This window comes from Macaca mulatta, chromosome 2 (assembly GCF_049350105.2).
Source record: "Macaca mulatta isolate MMU2019108-1 chromosome 2, T2T-MMU8v2.0, whole genome shotgun sequence".
Taxonomy (NCBI): Eukaryota; Metazoa; Chordata; class Mammalia; order Primates; family Cercopithecidae; genus Macaca; species Macaca mulatta.
The window spans coordinates 156,131,617-156,150,335 of record NC_133407.1 but is presented as its reverse complement, the minus strand read 5'-3'; the positions used below and the strand labels follow the sequence as shown (position 1 = coordinate 156,150,335).

At 46.4% G+C, this 18,719-nt stretch overlaps 1 protein-coding gene across 12 annotated transcripts in view; it reads right to left on the bottom strand.

Annotated features, from left to right (window-relative positions):
* MGLL (monoglyceride lipase) overlaps window positions 1-7,673 on the bottom strand; it is a 136,401-nt gene extending 128,728 nt beyond the window's left edge. For 4 of the 12 annotated variants that reach the window (XM_077993722.1, XM_077993716.1, XM_015130092.3 and 1 more), the window contains exons 1-2: window positions 7,572-7,673; window positions 6,184-6,328 (exon numbers count right to left, since the gene is read on the bottom strand). Coding sequence is in view for 11 of the 12 variants with exons in the window: in XM_077993716.1 (XP_077849842.1) it covers window positions 6,184-6,308 (125 nt within the window). In the remaining variant the exon portion in view is untranslated. Of the gene's footprint in view, window positions 1-6,155; window positions 6,329-6,797 lie in introns of all 12 variants that reach the window. The other 8 variants (XM_077993715.1, XM_015130091.3, XM_077993723.1 and 5 more) reach the window with 3 other exon arrangements.
* Between the last annotated feature and the right edge of the window lie 11,046 nt (window positions 7,674-18,719).

The following is an 18,719-nucleotide window of genomic DNA, read 5'->3' as shown; positions in this document are numbered from 1 at the left end:
TATGAACCTCTCCATCTGGCTGGTTATTTGAGATACAAAGCTGGGACCCCTACACCCACCCTTTGGCTCATGCTTTTGTGTTTGGGTCCTCTCCCCCACGTGCCCTTTCCAAGGGTGGAACACCATCCAGGCCACGGGACAGAAGGGCAAGTAGGAGCTGCGACCCAGCCCACACTTTGCTCATCAACTCACGGGGCAGCCTCTGCCCAGTGGGCACTTCTGTCTGATTTGCACAAAGGCTCTGCATGGCATAGCAGCAGCCCTGCCTCTAGGTCCTGGCTGCATCATATTATAATTATCCACGTGTTGGTCCATCCCCACCCCTTCATCAGATACATGATCTTTGCCACCCTTTCCCCACCCTGGCACCCAAGGACCATGTAGACATCAATAAGGAAGTATTTGCTGAATGAATTGCTGCTTTGGATCCTGGGAGAGGAGAGCAAGGAGCCGTATGGGGGAGCCACAGAGCTGCATGCGAGGGGCGCTGAGTGGGAGCCAGGCCGTCCTCACCCCTGCAGAGACTGACAGAGCGGAGTTCAAAATGGCCACCTGAAGGGACAATAAGTTGTGTGATTTAGCTGACCCCAGGGACCATCTGTGCTACACCAGCTGGTTGGTGATGCGGGAACACCTGGTCGCAGGTGGCATGAGTTCAGAAGGGCCACAGGGTTCAGCAGCTGCGGTCTGGGGAGATGGAAATTCACACTCCCTTCTACGCTCAAAGAAGAAAACAGGACGTGCAGAAGGCTTCCCAGAACACTGAACAAACCCCCAAAGCAGGGGGTGCGAGAGAGAAAGCACTAAACAGCCGGCTGACAACCTGCTTAGAAAACCTAAGGGCGGGGAAAGAAAAGCCAGTCACACCTTTGAGGACAAAGTCTCTGGAAGGCCGTGGGGATGGAATTATGTCCAAGCAGATGGTGAAAATTCTTCACCTCCGGATGGATCCAGATGGCTGGGAGGGGCCCTTATTTCCTAGAGCCACAGGTGCCACACCCGTGTCTGACTGGGGGCTGATGTGAGGAGGACATTACAAGGACGCAAGAAGGGGGGATGTTCTATACCACTTAAATCTACCCAGGCCTCAGGGCACGGCCTCTCCTCCAGGTAAACTGGCATAGGTGGTGGAAGTGCCTGAGGATGGCACTGCCCATTGCTGCAGACACACACAGGGAGTGAAGACTTCATGGAGAAAGGGATCAACATGGGCCTGGAACGGGAGGGCTGTGATGGGGGCCATCACTGAGCCCCACTCCAGGAGCAAGGGAAGGAACAGCAGGAGTGGGGAGCCCTGTCTTATTGGTTGTAGATCCACTGAAAGCGGCCACAGTTCTGAGAACTTGGGCAGGTTCCAGAAACGATGCCAGATCTCCCTTGCTAGTCCCTCCCCTGCCTGTGTTCCCCTTGCAGCACCTAGCTCCACGTCACTGGCAGGAAATTCCTGAGAACCATGCAGGCTGCACCTGGCCCCGAGGCAGCTCAGACCGGTGGAGCAGACCAGGTGGGAGAGGAGGGAGCCATGGGGAGGGGGTGGTTACAAAGTTCCTGGAGGGAAAAAGCCACGTGACCGAGGTCTGAGGCGAGAAAGGACTAGAAGGCAAGGCCAATAAGGTTCAGAGAAAGGGCTTCTGTTCCAGAAGGTCTCCATAAATGCAGGCAAATTGGGAACAAAATGCAAAACAGAGATTTAAAGGAGGAAGCACTTGCTGGAGGCCTGAGGGCAGGGCTCTGGAGGAAGTGGGGAGGGCTGGCCTCCCAGAGATGTGCCTTGGGACACCAGCGAGGGAGGGACAATCAAACTTTGAGCCAGTTCCTTCAATACACCAGTTGTTATCATCTTAACAGAAGCTACAGAAAAGAAAGTGGGCCAGTTCTTCAGAGTTGAGGGGCTGCCAGGAAGGCCAAGTGCGCGAGCGGATGGGTGCACTAGCGCTAGAGAAAGATGGGAGTGAGATGTGTCCACTCGGTACCCCTCTACTCAGCACCTCCTTCACGCCGGTCCTTGCAGATGAACAGCAAATATGGTCTGCTCCATACCTTGAACTCACTGCCTGGGAGGGGTCAGAGTTGTACAATCATATAATTACAGCCTGCTCTCCAGCCTTCCTGGTCATTCCAGTGTCAAATGAGGATATTTTTGGAGTCTAAGTCATCAAATTGCACATTGTTTTCACACCACACCCTTTCCCCCACCCAAGCACTGCCATTCAGTCATTCTCATGGGTAAGGAATTCTCACAGTTAACTTCCAGGTGTCCTTTCTATGAACTGAGAGCCACTTGGTGGGCTGAATTCAAAGGTGCTAAATATTTCTCAAAGAGGCACAAGAGCAACCGTGACTTCCTAGCTCAAGAGCCCACAAAGCAGCTCGCCCTCACCCATGGGCCAGTCTCCATCACCCTGTGATAGCATCAGTGGACATTTGCTCATGATCCAGTACCCTTTTTTTTTTTTTTTTTTGAGATGGAGTCTCACTCTGTCACCCAGGCTGGAGTGCAGTGGCGCTGTCTCGGCTCACTACAACCTCTGCCTCCTGGGTTCAAGCGATTCTCCTGCCTCAACCTCCCGAGTAGCCGGGACTACAGGCGTCTGCCACCACACCTGGGTAATTTTTTGTATTTTTAGTAGAGAGGGAGTTTCACCACTTTTGGTCAGACTAGTCTCAAACTCCTGACCTCAGGTGATCTACCCACCTCGGCCTTCCAATGTGTTGGGATTACAGGTGTGAGTCACTGTACCCAGCCAATATTTTTAAATTCCAGCATGCTGAATTGGATGAGGCAGCTAGTCAGCCAAGGGCATAAATTCCGCTTTTTCGTTGTTGTTGTTGTTTTCAGAATAGACACATATCTCTGATCTATTTTTTTTTTTAAGAGACAGAATTTCAACATGTCGCCCAGGGTGGTCTCAAACTCCTGGTCTCAAGGCATTTCCCACCTCTGTCTCTGGAGTTTCTGGGCCACAGATGTGTACCACTGAACCCAGGCATTTCCCACTTTTAATATATCATGAGCAAACGATTAGGGAGAATTCATTATTCTCTTCCTCTTTACCCTAGGAAGTGATCTTTACCCCAACTCAAAATCTAAAAATTTATCAGGAAAATACTAACTATAAACACAAAATCTGTCCTGCTTGGTGGTGTAAGGAGAACAACTGGATTTGGTCCACGTCAGAAGAATGTGGACCAAATCCCCCCGCCTTCCCCCACTGCCAGCAGGGGTCATTTGTAGAAAGATACTTTGTAACATTGGACTTCTGTTTCCTCATCTGTAAAAATGGGAATAGTAAGAATAATAATACTTGTCTCACAGATTGATGTGAAGGTAAAATGAGATAATGTGTGCACAGAATCTAGTCCAGACCCTAGAACATACTTGGCACTCAATTAATATGAGATAATTCTGCCATGCCTTAAGTATAAGATTTGTTATTACTGTAAATACTACAGCATGAATTTGCCTTGGCACTGCCAAATGGAGTTTAAGCTCTGATTCCTGATGATGAAATACAGAGACTCTGGCCTGCTATGTTAAAAACAGCACTGACGGTAAAGGCTAACTAACCCAAGACATGCTTTCTCTTTCTCAGGGTCCAGTCTGAGGAGGCTGGTGTTTGTACGACAGAATTTGCTTCCATAAAGCGGGTTAAGCCAGGTTCCCAGTGCAGCGACTGACACCTGTGGCTTGGTGTTGCTCTGAGCCACCTGCAGAGCCAGTCCTGGAACCCAGCAGGTCCTCTGAGGGCAATATGTCCTTGTAGGTGCTCATGGCAGGCTCCAGGAGCTGGAGGTAACTGATTGGCCAGAAAATCCACCCAAACCAGTACTGACTAACTGATGCTGGCACAGATCCTTCTGCATAATAAGATATCCACGGGCCCCCGGGGTGGCTTCTGAGGTCCCGAGGGCCTCTATGAGAAAGAGAGCAGAGGCGGGGCTGGAGATGAGGTGCTCTTAACCCAGGTTTTGCCCACAGTTGCTAGAGTAGTGGGGGAGGGTTCAGTCTCCTCTTTTTTTGCCCCTTGCTTTTCCTCCCTTCTTTCTTCCTAACTGGGAAGAGGCAGGATTGCACAAAGCCAGGCCCTGGTTTTGCTGAAGAGGGGTAAAGAGACTGGGGGGAAAGATTGAAGCCCTGGTGATTTGAGGTCCCCTCCCTCTTCCTAAAAGCAGAATGAATGATTCTGTGCATGCAATAATAATAATACTTATTATAATGGTGCTGCGGGGGTCTCCCAGATCATGCAAGAGGGCAGGCATGCTGAGCAGCTGCTCTCGGTTATGAAGATACAGAGGTGTTTCATGCTGGCTGGCACAAACGTCTGCCCTGAGCCCCCACGCTAGGATCCCCAAGGCTGCCCCAAGATCCAGCAAGCACAGGGTTAACATGAGTCATGACAAGGGGCCTCCAGGACCTCTGCATCATCTCCAGGGGCTGGAGGCAGGGCAGGTAGGACCTTAGCCAGCCCCTTCCTCTTTGGTAAACTGAGGAAAACACAACAGAAAGTGTTCATTGAGCCGCACATGCTCATGGTTCTGTTGCTCTTTCTATTTCAGTACTCCTGCCCTCAATATTTTTTTCCCTTTACCTTTTCTAGACCCATACTTTTCTTCCAAATTCTGGGGCTGAACTGCCCCAGCCATCCACCCCTGTTCTTAAGCCCATCAGCAACCACCATAAGGCGGACGCTGACATCCAAGAGGCAGCCCAGTTTAAATTCAGAAGTTGAGTTATCATTTCTAACTAGAGCAAAAGCAACGGAGCAGAGAGAGCTCCCTGCAATGCAACTTCAGCACAGAGATTGTGAAAACCACTCGCAGGCGAGGAGAGGGCAGGGCAGCCAACTTGACCATTTCGAACACACTCACCCACCGCCCTCCCCCTGTGCCAGGACTGCAGAACCTCTTTATTTTTGTTGACTTCGAACTAGGACAACCTCACTACTTAACCAACAAAGCCCCCCAAGTCTGAGACTCAGATTAAAAACTTCTATTTTCAATTATTTGTCCTCTTTCTGTATATTGATCAAATTACCACAAACCACTAATCTGTTAGAAATTAATCCAAGATTGAGCAATTCTACAGCCAGTTAAGACAGAGTAGAGAATTAATGATTAATTAGCATCATAATGCTCGACAACCCCCCACACTTCCTCTAATGCATATGCACGTACAGACACATTCTTTAAGAAATGTATTACCAGAACTGGTAGGAACCCTTCTCAGCACATTACACACTTCAAAACACTAGAGAGAAACCATAGTCAGTATGTATAGCTGCCCTGAAGCTGTGACTCTACGCCGGGTTTTAAAAGTCTGTATCTCTGTGTTTTTGATGTGAGGCTCCCTGAATCATACCTTGATGAAGACAGAGAAGAAATTTTACACCTGTGTGAGGGTTGGGTGATTACTGGAGCACAAAGAGAGACATGATCCAACCACACAATGATCCCTAGGAGACAAGAGGCCTACAAAACAGGTAAAATGTCCCTGGAACAGGAAATGTTCACTTGTCACCAGGCCAACTGGTTACCACAAATAAATTCTTTTTCCAAATAACACACACAAGCAGGGTTTTCCTGCTTCATCCAAGAGGAGGGAGCAGCAGCAGGAGACCAACTGTCTTGCGTGTAGTCCCAATGCCTGCTTCTAATAGCAAGACAAATCCTTGATGGAAAATGTACCAAGTAATTGAGCAGGCAAGGAATCGGAAGGAAATACCCAGGCCCCTGTCTTCCTGGTGACACATGTATGCCATCTTCTGAAGCTCAGAAACAAGCAGGAAAAGAGAGCAAAGGTGAAGATATATGTATTACTTCGGGTTTCTCATCCATCTAGGGGATTTTCTTTAATTGTTGGGTTTGATTTTAAATGAATGCCTGTACAACAGGAAATCAACTCCAGTACAAAAAATAAAGTCACGTGGAATTTTTGAAAATTGCCATACGGTAGGATCCATATCTGAGTTGTTATAATGGAAAAAGAATTCCTGCTTCTTAATTTAAAAATTATAAAGTATACATTTTAGCTTTGTTAACATTGCTCAGCCTAACGTTAAAATAGCAGGGGAAGTAGGTCATAGAGAAAGCGGCCCCGCCCCAGATGGCACATGATAACGACCAGAGGAGAAGCAGGGGTCAAGCTCCCCTGTCACCTGGGGTGACTCTTTAAGGAAGACTTACTTGGGTGTGCCTGTGGGTTTCCAGTACCTGCAGAAGAGGTACTGTCCATCTGCATTGACCAAGTGAGGGAGATCCTGGTAGGGAATGCTCTGCGGGGTCCGCCTGGGGGAACTTTCCTCTGGCATTCTGGAAGGGTCTTCAGATCCTAGAAGGAAAGTGACATATTCCAAAGTCAGAAATATCTCAAGAACATGTATGGATAGGAGAGAAAAGCCTAGTTCAGAGTCAGTAACATTTTTTTAAAAGCAGTTTTAAAAACCCCTCCGTTTCAAAGGTTTAAAAAATACATATATTTCTTGCAAACCTTTCCAAGACTGAAAAATCCCATTTGTTCTTAAGAAAATGCTCACTTTATTTTTTAAGTGCCTCATTACAGCTTTTCCCCCTTCCCATCTGTGTTTATTTTAAATCATTTCAGGAAACTTCATCTTAAAGACTATTTTAGCTGTAATCAAGTGGAAATTACAGTCGGCTCTATGGGTACAAAGACCCAGCTGCAAGAAGACCCATCTATCTTAAAATCTCCAAGGAACAGTTTCAAGTGGGCACAGTAATGAGGTGGATGATACTCAGATTATTCCTCCCATCTGAAATTCCAAGGATACATGACAAACCTGTTTCCATTATGTGCTGGCGTTTGCATTCCACAACCACGACAGCCTGGAGAATCAGAACCAGGCAAACCCGGCTGTTCCCTCATCTAGGCGGCCCCAAGGCAGCATGAAGGCAGCTCCCGAGCCCTCTTCCCGCACCCAGACCCTGCCTTTCGTGCTGGGGCGCTCAGCCGGGAGCCTGCTTCCAGCTCCCACTGGCAGGCTCTCCGGGGCTCCCCTCCCTCCCCAGGGCGGGGAGCGGCGCTGCGAATCTCCACTACTAGTTCATGTCATCACTTTTCCTAAACAAATCGCTGGAGGGGCTCGGAGCAGGGAGGGGCCCGGCAAACTGGGAAACTAGCTCGGCGCACACCGAGGCACCTCGCAGACGCACAAATGCGGGTGCCCGAGGCAAAGTCGCCCCCAAGGTTTCTCACAAACTTTGCTTCCTGCGCGTCTCCGACAGTACAGGACATGTAGCCCCGCAGCTGTCATCGGAAATGCCCCTGGGAAAACCGGGGGGCGCTTCGCCGGTGTCTACACCGGGGAAGGTGGGGACTAGAAAGATGGAGTTGATGGGGACAAGTTGGTTTGGGGGCTGGTGCGAGGGAGCAGGGAGGGCGCGCGCGCACACACACGCGCGCACACAAGGACACGCGCGCACACACACCGTGAACACACACACGCACACATGGGTAGCGGGAGCTCACGCCGGGTGTTTCCGGGACCCCGATGCTGCTCCCCACCCCTGACGGCGGCACTGGCGGGCTGGGGCGGGGGCCGGGAGGCAGTTACCGGGGCCACGAGCGCCGCTGTCGCGTTCCCCGAGCGCCGCGGATCTTCGTTTGCGGCGGGCTAGGGCCGGGACGAGCTGCGCGCGACCGGCTTCGCGGCGACAGGGTGCGGCGTCTGCGCCGCCACTTTATCCCCGGGCCGGCTCGGCGGCGGGGGCGGCCCGAGGTGGGTGGGGACGCGCGGGACCCGGCGGGCGGCGGGCGGCGGGCGGCGCGGGGAGGCGGCGCCCGGGGCCCACGTGTGCCCGGCCCGCGGGGAGGAGCGGGGGCGCCGCCCGCCGACCCAGCCACGCACTCCTCTCCTCCCCGCCTCGTGGACAGCCGCGCCCCGGGGTGGCCGCCCGGGGACTATCAGGGAGGTCTGAACTGAGCTGGGTTCATCGGAGCCTCAGCGCAGGAGGACACACCACATCCCCGGGCACACGCGCGCACACATACCCACAGGCACCGCACGTACACAGACAACGCGCGCAGGGCCGCACACATACCACACGTGCACACATGTGCACTCCCAAAGTCACTACACTGCATGGACATACCGACACACATCCCAGAGATCCTACATGCATACAGACACACACAGACCACACATGCATGCACACACACAGCCCCAGCGACACAAAGACACCTGACATCCACAGAGACACACAAACTCACTTAGATTCACATAGAAAGTAATGCAGAGACATAGGCACAGACAACCCACAGAGACACAGACGTGCACAGACATCTGCAGACTACACACCTGGCCCACACATATACACAGACACACTCACATCATACACCTGCAATGATACACACACATCATACACACGCAGTCATACACAGACACACTCACACCTCATGCAGTCAGACACATACAGTACTGGAGGGGGAATTAGTCGGGCGTGGTGGCACGCGCCTGTAGTCCCAGCTACTCAGGAGAATCGCTGGAACCCGGGAGGCGGAGGTTGCAGTGAGCGGAGACCACGCCATTGCACTCCAGCCTGGGTGACAGAGTGAGACTCCATCTCGGGGGAAAAAAAATGCTGGAGGGGGTCCACGTGACTCTTGGTAGTGTAAAAGCAGATGGTGTATGCCTACAAATGCCTTATCCCTTCCCGGCAATCCCCAGCAACCCTCCCATGCCCAGTGGCTGTGACCCCCAGATAAAACCTCTGGTGCATCTACACAGGCCAGGGCACAGTCTGAGCTCTGTCCAGTATAACTAGCAACGTGGCCGTGGAGGATACGGCCACTGGACTGAGACTCCAGACCACTTGGGTTGAACATTAGCTCTTCCGCTTGCTCTTTGAGCCTCAGTCTACCACCTTCAACCTGTGAGTGATATACCTATGCCCCAGTGAAGTGTCCCTGACTCACACTGACCTCAAGAGGCCTTCCTGTCTTTCCTCCTCTGCAAAAAATTCTACACCATAGCAGCATTGAGAACTGTGTCTCAGCATCACACTGTGTGTGTCCAATGAGGCCCAGGTTGTTGTAGAGCCTGTGGTCTAACTCGAGAAATAAAACAACAGCCTTTGAGCAGTGGCTTGAGTTGTAGGCACTGCTGAGCGTGACTCACCCACTGTCTGGCCTCTGGCAGGCCACCACGCCTGGAGCAGAGGAGTGGCCAAGTGACTTCTGGTCCGGGCAGCTCTACAGAATCCATGCAAGAGAGGTTGAGGGGCAGCAGTCTCAGGGGCAGGAAGCTTGGGGGCTTCACTCAAAGCTGGACACGCTAAGTGCACTGGATTTCCGTGGGTTATAATTCATTGAAAGGAAGGGTGGTTGGGGGTCTGATGGATGCTTTTATCAAGCCATTATTTCACATGTCCCTGGCTCTAACATTTCATGATTTAAAATACACAGCTTGAAAATTTGGAGGAGAGGCCGGGCTCAGTGGCTCATGCCTGTAATCCCAGCACTTTGGGAGGCCAGGCGGGTGGATCACCTGAGGTCAGGAGTTCGAAATCAGCCTGACCAACATGGTGAAACCCCATCTCTACTAAAAATACAAAAATTAGTTGGGTGTGATAGCAGGCACCTGTAATCTCAGCTACTCAGGAGGCTGAGGCAGGAGAGCCACTTGAACCCAGGAGGCGGAGGTTGCGGTGATTACACTCCAGCCTGAGTGAAAAAGCAAGGCTCTGTCTCAAAAAAAAAAGGTTTTGAGGAGAGCCTTAACTGAAGTTGTCAGAGGGATCTCAGTAGAAGTGACATTGCAAACTTGAAGAGATCCCCAAAACTTGGTTATGGACAGAACTGAGACTGTGGTGTGTGGCCAGCCAACTGGGAATTTGGGACTTAAGAGACAGATCCTATTGTTCTGTATCTGGCTTTTTCTTGTAATTAAACTTATTCTGAGATAATTGTAGATTCTTATGCAGTTGTAACAAATAATACGGAGAGATGCTATGTGCCCTTTACTCAGTTTCCTGCCGTGGCAACTTCTCACAAACCACAGTAAATATCACAACAGGATACTGACACTGATGCAGTATCTGTAGTCAAGCTACAAAACGTCTCCATCCCACAAAGTGGCACCCTTTTATAGCCACATCCACTTCCCTCTCATCCTCACTTCCCTAGAACCCCTGGCAACCACTATTTTGTTCTCCATTTCTAAAATTTTGTCATTTCAAGGATATTTTATGAATAGAATCATAAAGTACATAACCTCTAGGATTCACCTTTTCATTCAGCGTAATTCCAGGTGGTTGGGTGTAGCAGTCCACAGTATGGAAGTACCACAGTGTGCCTAACAAGTCATCTGCTGAAGGATATCTGCGTTGTTTCCAGTTTTTGATGATTAAGAATAAAGCTACTGTAAACCTCCATGTTCAGGTTTTTGTGTGAACCTAAGTCTTCATTTCTCTGAGATGAGGGCCCAGGAGTGCAATTGCTGAGCTGTATGGAAATTGTGAGTTTTTTTTATTTTATTTTATTTTATTTTTTTTTTTTTTGAGACGAAGTCTCGCTCTGTCGCCCAGGCTGGAGTGCAGTGGCCGGATCTCAGCTCACTGCAAGCTCCGCCTCCCGGGTTCACGCCATTCTCCTGCCTCAGCCTCCCGAGTAGCTGGGACTACAGGCGCCCGCCACCTCGCCCGGCTAGTTTTTTTGTATTTTGTAGTAGAGACGGGGTTTCACCGTGTTAGCCAGGATGGTCTCGATCTCCTGACCTCGTGATCCGCCCGTCTCGGCCTCCCAAAGTGCTGGGATGGAAATTGTGAGTTTTTAAAGAGAATGCCAAAATGTTTTCCAGAGTGACTGTAGTATTTTACATTCCCACCAGCAGTGTAGGAGAGATCCAGTCTCTCAGCATTCACGTCAGCATGTAGTGTTGTCACCATTTTAAAAATTTTAATCTTTCTGTTAAGTGTGTAGTGATGATATTTCACTATGGTCTTTAATTTGCTTTTGCCTAATGGCTAGTGTTATTTCATGTGCTTATTTGCCATCTATATATCCCATTCAGTGAAATGTCTCTTCTTGTCTTTTGGCTATTTTCTTGCCCCCCCCACCCCCCCCCTTTTTTTTTCTGAGACTGAGCCTCACTCTGTAGCCCAAGCTGAAGTGCCGTGGCGCCTTCTTGGTTCACTGCAACCTCCACCTCCCAGGCTCAAGCAATTCCCATGCCTCAGCCTCCCGAGTAGCTGGGACTACAGGTGCAGGCCACCATACCTGGCTAATTTTTTGTATTTTAGTAGAGATGGGGTTTCATCATGTTGTCCAGGGTGGTCTCAAATTCCTGAGCTCAGGTGATCCACCTGGCCTCAGCCTCCCAAAGTGCTGGAATTACAGGCATGAGCCACCGTGCCCATCATTTAGGCTATTTCCTTCCTTCCTTCCTTCCTTCCTTCCTTTCTTTCCTTCTTTCTTTTTTTTTCTTTTCTTTTTTTTTTTTTTTTTTTTGAGACAGGGTCTCACTCTGTCACCCAGTCTGGAGTGCAGTGTACGATCTCTTACTGCAGCCTTTTGGCTATTTTCTAATTGTTTGCTTGTTGATTTTTTACTGTTGAGTTTTGAGAGTTCTTGGTATATTCTAGACATTGGTCTATGAGATACTAGATATGTGATTTGCAAATATTTTCTTCCAGTCTGTAACTTGTCTTTTAATCCTTTTAACAAGGTCTTTTGCAGAGTAAAAGTTTTCATTTTGGTCAGAAACAATTTATCAATTTTTTGTTTTATGGATTATGCATTTGATGTCAAGTCTAAGAACTCTGTGTAGTCCTACCTCAAGAGATTTTTTCCTGGTTTTCTCTAAAAGTTATATAGATTTACATTTTATGCTTAAGTCTGTAACCTACTTTGAATTACTTTTTGTCTGGAGTGTGAGATTTAGATCAAGGTTCATTTGTCTCTACATGTCCCATTGCTCCAGCACAGTTTGTTTGAAAGGCTGCCTTTCCTCCATTGAATTGCTTTTGCACATTTGTAAAATTCAACTGGCCTGCTTGTACAGGTCTGTTTCTGGGTTCTCTATTTTGTTTCCTTGGTCTGTGTCTATTCCTCCACCAATAACACACAGTCTTGATTATTGAAGTTCTCTATAAATCTTGAAATTGAATAGGCTGGTTGCTCTCACTTTATTCTTCTTTTACAAGACCTTTTTTTTTTTTTTTGCTAGAGAAGAAATCTCTCCATGTTGTCCAGGCTGGTCTTGAACTCCTGGCCTTATGCTGCCCTCCCACTGTGACCTCCCAATGCACTGGGATTATAAGTATGAGCTACCACACTCAGTCTATAAGATTCTTTTAACTATTCTAGTTCCTTCACCTTTCAATATAAATTTTAAAATAATCTTGTTTATATTCATTAAAAATCTTGCTGGGATTATGATAGGAATTTCATTAAACATGTATATTTTTCAAGAACTGACATTTTTACTATTAAGTCTTCCAATCCATGAACATGGGTATATACGTCCGTTTATTTAGTTGTTCTTTGATTCCTTTCATAAATGTTGCATAGTTTTCAGCATACAAGTTCTATACACATTTGGTCAAATTTATACCTTTTTAAAAATAAGTAATTACAAATGTTAGGTATATTTAATTTCAGTTTCCACATGTTAATTTCTAGCATATAGAGATAAAATTGATTTTTGTATGTTGATCTTGTATCCTGTAATCTTGTTGAACTCACTTATTAAATACAGAGATAGCGTACTTTTTTTTTTTCCTGTTGGCATCTATTGTCTTCTGTAATCCAGGAGGGTTTGGGTTTTTGGTGTTTGGTTTTATTTGTAGCTTACTTGGGGTTTTCTACATAAAACATCATTATGTTTGAAGTGAGTTTCTTGTAGACAACATATACTTGTATCATTTTAAAAAATCCATTCTGCCAATGTCTGTCTTTTAGTTGGTATATTTAGACCATTTACCTTTAATGTAATTATCGTATTGTTATGTTTTAAGTCTGCCATTTTATTTTTATTTCTGTTCTCTTAATTTTTTTTAATCTGTTTTCTTTTTCTTTTCTTCTTCTGGGTTACTTGCACAGGAATTTTTTCTTGTTTTGTTTTGTTTGATTTGGTTTGGTTTTGAGATAGAGTCTTGCTCTGTCGCCCAGGCAGACATCTTGGCTCACTGCAACCTCTGCCTCCCGGGTTCAAGCAATTCTCATGTCTCAGCCTCCCAAGTCTGGCTAATTTTTGTATTTTTAGTAGAGATGAGGTTTCACTATATTGGTCAGGCTGGTCTCAAACTCCTGACCTCAGGTGATCCACTGGCCTTGGCCTCCCAAAGTGTTGGGATTACAGGCCTGAGCCACCATGCCCAGCCTGTTTTGTTTTGTTTTGTTTTTGAGACAGGGTCTCACTCTGTTGCCCAGCCTGGAGTGCCATGATGTGATCACAGCTCACTGCAGCCCCAGCTTTCTAGATTAAGTCATCCTCCCACCTCAGCCTCCTGAGTAGCTGGTACTACAGATGTGTGCCACTGTGCCCAGCTAATTGTTTTTTTTCTTGGCAAAGATAGGGTTTCACTATGTTGCCCTGGCTGTTCTCAAACTCCTAGGCTCTGAGCCTGCCTGCCTTGGCCTACCAAAGTGCTGGATAATTATAGGCATGAGCCACCAGGCCTGGCCAGGAACATTTTAAAATTCCAGTTTTATTTATTTAGACTGTGTTTGAGTGTATTTCTTTGTACAGACTTTTTATTGGTCGCTCTATGTACTGCATTTTATGTATCATATCTTACTGATGTCACTTTACTAGTTCTAATGCAATATAAAAACCTAATATCTTATGTCCCTTTACTCTGCACCATTTATACTCTAATTGCCTTAACTATTTTCTCTACAAACTCTGAGAATCACATCAGATAGTATTAAAATTTTTGCTTCAACCATCAAATATAATTTAGAAAAGAGGAGAATAAAAGTCTATTTTATTTGCCCATAGTTTTGTTCACTGTGTTCTTTCTTCCTGATAGTACAAGTTTTCTTCTTTTATCATTTCTTTTCCATTTAGATAAATTCCTTCAGCCATTCTTTGAGGATGGGTCTGCTGGCAAAAATTTTCTTAGTTTTGCTTTGTCTGAAAATATCTTGATTCCCCTTCATTCCTGAAGCATATTTTCACTAGATAAAGAATTCTGGTTTAAAAATTATTTTCTTTCAGTATTTGAAAAATATTGTGCCACTACATTCTGGCCTTAATGCTATCTGATAAGATATCCATTGTCATTCAAATTTTTTTTCCTTATAGGAAACATGCAATTTATCTTTCCCTGCTGTCGAGACTTTTTTCTTTGTCTTTAGTTTTCAGAAGTTTGACTATGATGTTTCTTGCTATGGGTTTCTTTGGGTATATTTTATTTGGAATTCATTCAGCTTTTTAATTTATAGTTTTTTTTTTTTTTTTTTTTTTTTTGGTCTCCTGACAAATTTGAGACATTTTCAGCCATTACTTATTTGAGCACTTTTTCAGCCTCACCCTCTTTTCTCTTCTCTTTTTGGGACTCTGATGACATGAATGTTTGAGCTTTTCTTATAGTTCCATAGGTCCCTGAGGGCTCTGTTCATTTTGGGGTTTTTTGGTGTTTTTTTTTTTTAATACTATTTTATCTCTGTTATTCAGTTGTGTCATTTCTATTGTCTTATGTTCCAGCTTATTGAACTGTCCCCTCTATTTCACTTTTGAGCCCATCCATTGAGCTTTTTATTTCAGTTATTGTATTTTTCAACTCGAAAATTTCCATTTGGTTCTTTATATCTTCTATTTCTTTGCTAAGAATGTCTATCCCTTTGCTGAGACTTTTTATTTTTCATTTGTTTCAGGCATGTTTATAATTGCCTGTTGGAGCACTTTTTATTCTGGCTGCTTTAAAAATCTGTTTGTTTGTTTTTCTGTTGGCATCTATTGTCTTCTCTAATCCAGTGTTAGATCTTTCTGGTTCTTGATAAGATAAATGATTTTCTATTGAAATTTGGTTGTTTTTGTATTATGTCATCAAACTCTGGATCTTATTTAAACCTTTTGTTTTACCTGTTTTTCTCTAGAGTCACAGATGTGTGAGGCAAAACAAAAAACCCAAGGAACTCACCATTATGTTGTTCCTCAGGTCCTGAGGTCCACAGCAGGTTTGGCTTTTATCTCTACCTTTCAGCATCCTCTTACATTGGTTTTATACATAATGTCCAGGGTTTTTAGTCATACTTAGTGGGAAAAGTAGGGAAAAGCACATCTACTCCACCTTTGCAGATGTAGAAGTCTTGTATCTGGCTTTTTACTTCAGTAGGGAAATCAGTGGGCCACCAGGCCCCTACTTGCCCATGTGTCCACCTAGATCTCTAGGGCAGGATTATTCTAGATGCAGTGATCTCCAAGACAAGTGTTGGTTGTCAGGCTCTGCTCCTACAGCCTGGGATGAAAAGGTAAGGGTTGCAATTCAAGTAAAGGTGGCATCTTTCTGCCCCCACAAGTTGATATGATTTGGGTCTGTGTCCCCACCAAATCTCATTTTGAACTGTAATCCTCAATGTTGAAAGTGGGGCCTGGTGGGAGGTGAATGCATCATGAGGGTGGATTTCTCATGAATGGTTTAGTGCCATTCCCCCTTGGTATTGTCTTGGTGATAGTGAGTGAGTTCTTGTGAGATCTGGTTGTTTAAAAGTGTGTAGCACCTTTCCCTCTCTCTTGTTTCTACTCTGACCATGTAGGATGTGCCTGCTTTCCCTTCACATTCTGCCATGATTGAAAGTTTCCTGAGGCCTCCTAGAAGCAGAAGCCACTATGCTTCCTGTATAGCCTGCAGAATCATGACTCAATTAAATCTCTTTTCTTTATAAATTACCCAGTCTCAGGTATTTCTTTATAGCAGCATGAGAATGGGCTAAAACACAAATGTTCTTGTGTGGCCTTCAGAGATGCTCTGAGGTTTGAGGAGAGTGGAACACACTGGAAATACCTGTGAAGAGAAAAGGAGAAAGAGCAAGCTAGGAGACAGTAAGAAGACCAAGAGTTTCTCTTATTAGCAGTTTTAATATATGTGAATATTGCACAAGAATTTGGGTGGTTGTATACTTCAATTATAAACCACTTCTAATGGGAAAGGAGTGGAGGCTGGGAATGAAAATGGTACGGAAAGTGAATGATAGAGAAAAAGCAAGACTGTGCCATCAAACTTAAGGGAAAATAAAGTTGGGCAAAAATACATAAGCTTCAGAAGCAAGTTCCACTGACTAGTGGTGCTACTTCCTGGTGAGTTACTATACTTTGCTAAGCCTGCCTCCTCACCTGAAACAGGGGAATGTGGATAGGAATACCCTCTCTAGGGCCTTGGCCAAGAAGGACTGAACATGTCTAGGGAGAAATCAACATGGTGCTTGGTGGCTAGTCAGCTTGCATTAAGTCAAGGGTGGCAGCTTGGGGGCCTTCACGTTAAGTCTGACCCAATAAAAATTATTTCTATATCTGAAATGGTTTTTTAAATGTGGGTTTTAAAAATTGGTGATTTCACATGCAAATCCAGATTCCTAGCTTTTCTCAAAGAGCTGAAGGATATGGTTACACTGGTCTGTTAGTGTTGGATGATGGGTTGAGCATAAAGTGCCTGCAGGGGCAGCTGGATTTGAGGATCTGGAGCTGAAGAAGAAGGTCAGACTGGAGACAGAGATGTGGGCATTGGCCAGAAATGGCCCTTGCGGCTGTGGGGGAGAGTGTGCTGACCCAGGAGAGTGGGCAGGTAGAGGTGTGACCCGGCAGCCTGCATACTGCACCTGGTCAGCAGGAGATTTGGCCTGCACAGTGCTTTATTGATATTTGGTTGAATTAGTAGCCAGTTTCTGAAAATCATGGCATTTCACATAGCAACGCTGGTTGTGTAAAAGGCCAAAGGTCTGGCAACATGGGGTTCCATCTGGACTGGCAGTGGCCTGCACTGCGGCTGGGGGGAGGCTGCCCCCTGCAGGCGGTGCATGCATCTGTCTATTGGCCCACTGCTCTGCCTGGCCCACCTCCAAAAAAGCTAACTCTCAGATTTCTGGTTTATTTTACTGGGTGGAGCTTTTCTGATTTGTGAAACATGAAGGAAGAAGGGGAAGTTTTGATGGTGATAGGCAGAGGTGTGATGTCCAATTCATTCTAGGCTTTCTGAGTTCTCCATGACAGCTAAGTGGAGGGGCCTGATTGCCAATGGAAGATGCAGCAGGATGCTCAAGATGGAGATGAAGGTTTGGAAGCCATTGGCCATTTATTAGCACTGAAATCATGGGAATGAATTCAATTGCCCAGGGGATGTAGACTGGAAGGATAAGCAGGCCTAGGAGAGATCATCGTGAGGAGGAGGAGAGTGCAAAGGTGATGGAGACAGAGGTGGATGATCCAGAAGGTGTGACTGCAGAGAATCCAAAATTGCAGCATGTTCCAAGAAGAAGATGTGGCCAAAAGAGTCTAATAGCTCCCAGCAGTCAAGCAAAGGACAAACTGAGAAATGTGCAATTGACTTAATGACAAGGTCATTTTTGACCCTGGAGAGAACCCAGTTCATGGATTAATCAGGGTAGAGATCAGCTTGTGCTGATGTATGAAGTGAGTGGACAATAAGTGGAGACAGCAAGTGTAGATAACCCTTTGAAGATATCTTCTGTGGAGTAGAGGTAAGAATGCAGTGGCAAGGACAATGGACATTCGAGGCAGACAGCCTGGGTTCAAATACCAGCTCTGCTAATGTTTAACTACATGATCTTGGGCATGTCACTTACCCTCTGTATATCTCTATGAAACAAGGGGAATTAAGATTATTGTCTATTTCATGGGACTAAATGGAATAATGCTGGTCAAGTACTTAGCACAACGCCTGGCACATGGTAAGAAGAGTGCAATAAAATTTTGTTGCTATTAACTTAAGGTGATAGATGCATGTGTTAAAAATTCAAATGAGAACCAAAATGTTAACAGTGAATTTTGAGTCTCCATCCCATCCCTGTGCCTTGGTTCCTGTCCCAGGTTCTGTGTGGCCTTCCAGAGATCCTGTGAGGTTTGAGGAGAGTGGGACTTCACTGGAAATACCTGTGAAGAGAAAGGGAGAAAGAGCAAGCCAGGAGACAGTAAGATGCAAAGGCATCAGGGGAATGAAAGTAACTGGCTTCCTGGAGACTCCAGTAGCCAGGCTGCTTAAAGAGGCAAGACATGAACTGGAGAGAGCTCGAGAAACATCTCCTCAGCAGGGGTGGAGATTTGTTGCATCAGTGGCCACAGTAAATGGCCTGCTTGTTCCCATGCTCTTTGTACTGACTTGGAAGCTCTTCCCATCAAGAGGGTAAGTCTAGTTCCCATGCCTTGAACCTGCATTGGCCTTGACTTGTTTTGGCCAACAGGGTGTGGTGGAAATGACACTGTGCCAGTTCTTGATGTAAGGCATCAAGAAGCCTTACGTGTCAGTCTTTCTTCACTCACCCCAACCCTTTCCTTTGTCATGTAAACCAGCCCGGGCTAGCTTGATGGAGTGATGAGGCCCATGGAGGAAGCCAAGGCTCTCCATCAGACAAGCAACCAATCCCCAGAAGCAGATCTGCCCTTGTGACCTGCAGCTGCCCACAGATGCATAAGGGTGCCCAGCAGAGACCAAAAGAACCACCCGGCTGAGCCCGGCCCAAGTTGCTGCCCCACAGAATCATGAGATAAATAAGTGGTTATTGTTTTAAGCTGCTAAGTGTTGGG